The sequence below is a fragment of the Castor canadensis genome, chromosome 9 (assembly GCF_047511655.1).
Source record: "Castor canadensis chromosome 9, mCasCan1.hap1v2, whole genome shotgun sequence".
In the NCBI taxonomy this organism is placed as follows: Eukaryota; Metazoa; Chordata; class Mammalia; order Rodentia; family Castoridae; genus Castor; species Castor canadensis.
The window spans coordinates 155,067,843-155,072,064 of NC_133394.1; the positions used below are offsets into that span (position 1 = coordinate 155,067,843).

Genomic DNA, 4,222 nt, shown 5'->3' on the forward strand with positions numbered 1-4,222 from the left:
CAAGAAGTAGAGCCGGCCTGGTCAGCGCCAGGAGCCGGAGAACCCGCCCCGCCCCGCCCCGCCCCCTGCACAGACCCCTGCGGAGACCCCCAAGGGATGTCGGGAGCAGATGCAACCCCCTCCCCCAATGCCAAAATAAGCCATAGTCCTAGGTCCGTCCTGCCCGTGCCCCCTCCCGCCTCGGGAGCCTCCACCCGTCCCTCCCCGCACTGCCATCGCTGCCCACACTGGGCAAGGGCGTGACCGCCAGGCCCCTGTAGCTCGTGCTGCAGGCCGGAGCATCAGCCTTGTACTCCCCTGCCCGCGGTGGTCGGACCCCCATACTGTCCTCGCGTCCACCCCCCGCTCCTCCAGCCCGCCCGAGGTCAGGCCCCGCGAGGGTCAGCCCCTCGACCACCCCTGGGCGCGCCATCCCTGTGTCGGTGGGCGCCTGTCGGGGCCCAAACTCAGGAGCACAGCCATAACGGGGGTGGGGCAGTTGTGCGGTTAGGGTGGTGCTTGGGGGCGGGCAGCGGGGCCCCACCCCCAAATCCCTCCCCCGTGGGGATTTCTGGACTTGTTGGACCTGCTGGACCTTTCTGTCCACCCGCCACCCACCCCTGTCTTTCCACTGGCGGCCCTCGAAGTCTTTGTCTTTTTCTGTCATTCCTTCCCTTTTTCGCTCGTCGTTCCGCGAGGTTTGGCTTCTTAAGAATGCCATGACGGTGTTCCCATCTCAACCAGGGGAAACAAAGCAATAGGTTCGCGGGGCTCTCAGACACACCCTCCTGTCTCTTGGCACCGCCTGTGTGACACGCACTCCCGGGAGATCTGCCTCTCTCTGGGGGCCTCTCGTCCTCTCCACGGTGTGCGCGGTGGTCTCCCAGGGAATCCCGAACCTTACCCACTGAACACCCACCTTCAAAGCGCAAGGTCCGAGAAACCTGGGGACCCACGCCCGGAAAAGAAAGACGAGCCTCGGGTATCAGCTGTCCCTGCTCGCCTCGCCCATCCCTCCACTGAAGGGCTGTAGGTGATCGGTGGGTGCAGGCCTTTGGGGTTGCACATGGCCTGGTGGGATTTGACAGGAAGATCCGGCCACCTCATCCTTGTTTAATTTGCATCATAATATGTTGAATCTCAGGTAAATGAGGTCTTCTGTATTTGATGAGTTTTATCTTGACAGAAAGGCCTTCACCTCGGTCTCCCCAGCCCTTTCTGTCCACATCAAAACTGCATTCAGTGTTCGTGAGTTGCGGGCCAGAGGCGTGGCTTGGCATTGACCTTCATGACCTTACATAGCTCTTTAGAGAAGCCATAACAATTAGACTGCAATACTAACCACGAACGCCCTCTGTCCAAAGAGATGACGCATGCCCGGCGCACGCATTCGCGCGCCCTGCTCGCCCCGCGCCGCCCTCTGCGCCTCCCGGTCCGCGTCTTTTTAAAATGCCTGTTTTCACACGTTGAAAAGCCGGCTCCCAGCAGAGCTCTCTCGCGTGTCAACCCCGCATTCGGCTCCCAGCGCATGGGGTGCGGGGCCGCCGAGCTTAGCGTAGATCGCGGTGTTACCTGTCCGTCTGTCCTTGCGCCTACGCCTTCTCCTGCATGTCGGGGGGCCTCGTGTGTGTTCTCTCCGGATGGAATCACAGCCAATAAACAGTGATTTCACACCGTGTGGCCATTCCTTCAGGGCTCCCACTTCACCCAGCAATGCCCGCCTGGCTTGCAGGTTGCCCTTGCCCTGCCAGTTAGGAGGCACTGCTGCTCACGCTGGGGCGACTGCGGGTGTCTCCAAGATCCCAGTCCATTCTCCGGAGGGCAGAGCTGCCCCTTCAGGGTCCCAGCGCCCAGGGCGAGCCTCCACAAGGGTCAGACTTCCTCACAGCTCTCCCAGATCCTGGGGGCCTAAACTTGAGTTCCTGCCCAGCCCCAAGATCACGCTCCTGCTTGTGGGGCGATCTCTTTTCCCTGGAGCATCAGGTTCCACACCTTTCTGAGATGGCTGTTAACCCAGGCTGAGGCTGGATATTGTGACCTGTCAGCTCTCTGGCCTGGAATGGGCACCCCAACCCAAGCCCACAATGCCCTGTACAGCCCAACTTGGAGGTGCTGAGGCTTTGTCCTCAGACAGGTTTGATTTGATCTCTCTTTCTGGGGCCTCTTTCTTGGAAGCCAGCACATTTGGGTGTCCTGTGATGTCCACACAGGGACCTTCCAGGAAAGCCTGCCCAGTCTTAGTGGGCAGAAAGGCCACAGGTGCCCTTCTCCTGCTGTGGTCCTCCTGGAGTGACCCTGCTCTCTTTCAAACAGAAAGGATGCCTCCAATGTTCCTCCCATGGCTTCTGGGGGAGTGGACACACTCATGTCCTTCCCACTGCCCAGTAGGCCGTAGACACATCCAGGCCCCTTCCATTGATTCTGAGGGAGTGGACCCAGCTCCAGGCATCTCTGAGCTGACCAGGTGACTTTCCACCTGCTGAGGCTGCAGCAGGCCCTCCTTTCTGGAAGTGCATCTCAGACCAAAGTCTCTTCAGGAGATCTGTGGCTTTGCTGCAGGCTGCTCCTCATCCCAGACCCATTGCTAGCATCCACTCCCCTCCATCCTTGTGCCCCACCTCACAGCCTGGTTTGGATCTCTCTTGAGCCCAAGCAGTAACCTTGGATGTGCTACCTGACCCAGAACCTTGACCAGCTGCTTGTCTAGCAATGAATGGGTGCCACCCTGGCCACAACTGTCCTGAGTTGTGTTCTAAGGCCCCAGGATAATCAAGGTCCCTTCCCCATAATTGGTTTTCTAGTGATGAGAGATGCGTTAAATATATACTGTAATAATTGGAACTTCTGCTTGGAGGAAAATCGAACGGGATAAGTGGGCAGTGAGCAATGATGAAGCTGCTATTTATGAGTGGTCTGGAGGGTCCCTCATAGGGAGTGATGTGCAGAGACCCAAAGGAACGGATGCAGGGACCACGTGGGCAGAGCAGTGAGACTGGGGTGTTCTGATAGGCTTCACTGTCTTCAGCAGTCTCTTTCCCTCTGGACATTTAATGCATCTTGAATGGTATTGCATGCACTTGAAGCTGCTTTTGCTCCAGAAACTGTCTTCCAGTGTCTGGTCACATCCTCCGTCGCAGCTCTTGCAGGCTGCCAGCTCCTGGTGGGCCCAGTAGGGCTCTGCTTGGACTTGGTTCTTCCCTCCCCTGGGGACCTGCACTTGAAGGGCAGGAGGCACTTTCAATTACAAACCACCAAGGCTTTCCGGAGAAATTTTAAAAGGTCCAGCAATTAAGGACCATTTTGTCTAGCTCTGCTAATCCGTAGCTAGACAAATCCTGCTCTCCACCACGAAGCCAGCAGGGTCAAGGAATCCTGGGTCTGGGCCACCTGTCCACACAATTTGGAAACGGCTCTGCTCCAGTTCTCAGCCGGCTCCCATCAGTTCTGAAAGGAGGGGACGGTTCCGGTGAGCCAGTTTTGCCAGAAGGGATGGTGAAGGCTGCCAGGTGACATGACCCAAAGATAGAAGGGACCTTGGGGCAGGACCCAGGCCCAGTGCCAGGCGAGGCGCCTTAGAACCATGTCCCTTATTCAAATTCGCCACTGCCGGATGCCGCACGTGGCGTGGGGCATCGGTAGACCGCCGCAGCCCGGAGCATCGGGCATGGAGGGGGAACTGCCGGCATGTAGGCCCTGCCCCTGCTTGAGCTGATCATGGAGTGCCACAGCGGGCTCCATGAGGCCCCAAGAGGGTCACATGTGGAAGCCTGACCAATTAGAGCCAGAAGATGCCATTGCCTCGCCCCCGTGGCCCCCACGCAGGTCGGGGATCTGGAGGAGGGCTTCCCTCCCAGGGTTCTTCTGCCTGGTGCTCTCAGTGGCCTCACCTGGCCTCGGATTTCTTCTGACCCTCCCTGGTCCCGTCTCCTCGGCCACGCCCCCTCACCGCCGGCTCCTCCCCTTTTGTTGCTTTCTCACTTCCAGGCTTTGCAAGGGCCCTTGCCTGCAGGTTTGGAGCCCTCTTTGGCCCTCAGGCCGTTGACCCTACCACGCCCACAACGAAGAAGTCCATGGGGTCCCTTCCCAGACCCCCTCCCAGCCTGGGCTTCCCCTTTTAGCCCACCCACCATCCTGCTGACTAAGGGACCCTCATGCTGTGCCAGGACATGTAGGAGACAAGCCAGGCATCCACTGACCCCTGGCTCTGGGTGGAGGACAGGAGTTGTGGGGTGTCTGTCACGGT

At 59.0% G+C, this 4,222-nt stretch overlaps 1 protein-coding gene across 1 annotated transcript in view; it reads left to right on the forward strand.

Annotated features, from left to right (window-relative positions):
- Positions 1-1,653, forward strand: part of Cplx1 (complexin 1) — a 24,936-nt gene extending 23,283 nt beyond the window's left edge. The window contains exon 4 of the mRNA XM_020175468.2: positions 1-1,653. This exon is cut by the window's left edge and continues 188 nt beyond it. Coding sequence (XP_020031057.1) covers positions 1-10 — 10 coding nt within the window. The 3' untranslated portion in view covers positions 11-1,653.
- The last annotated feature ends 2,569 nt before the right edge of the window (positions 1,654-4,222 follow it).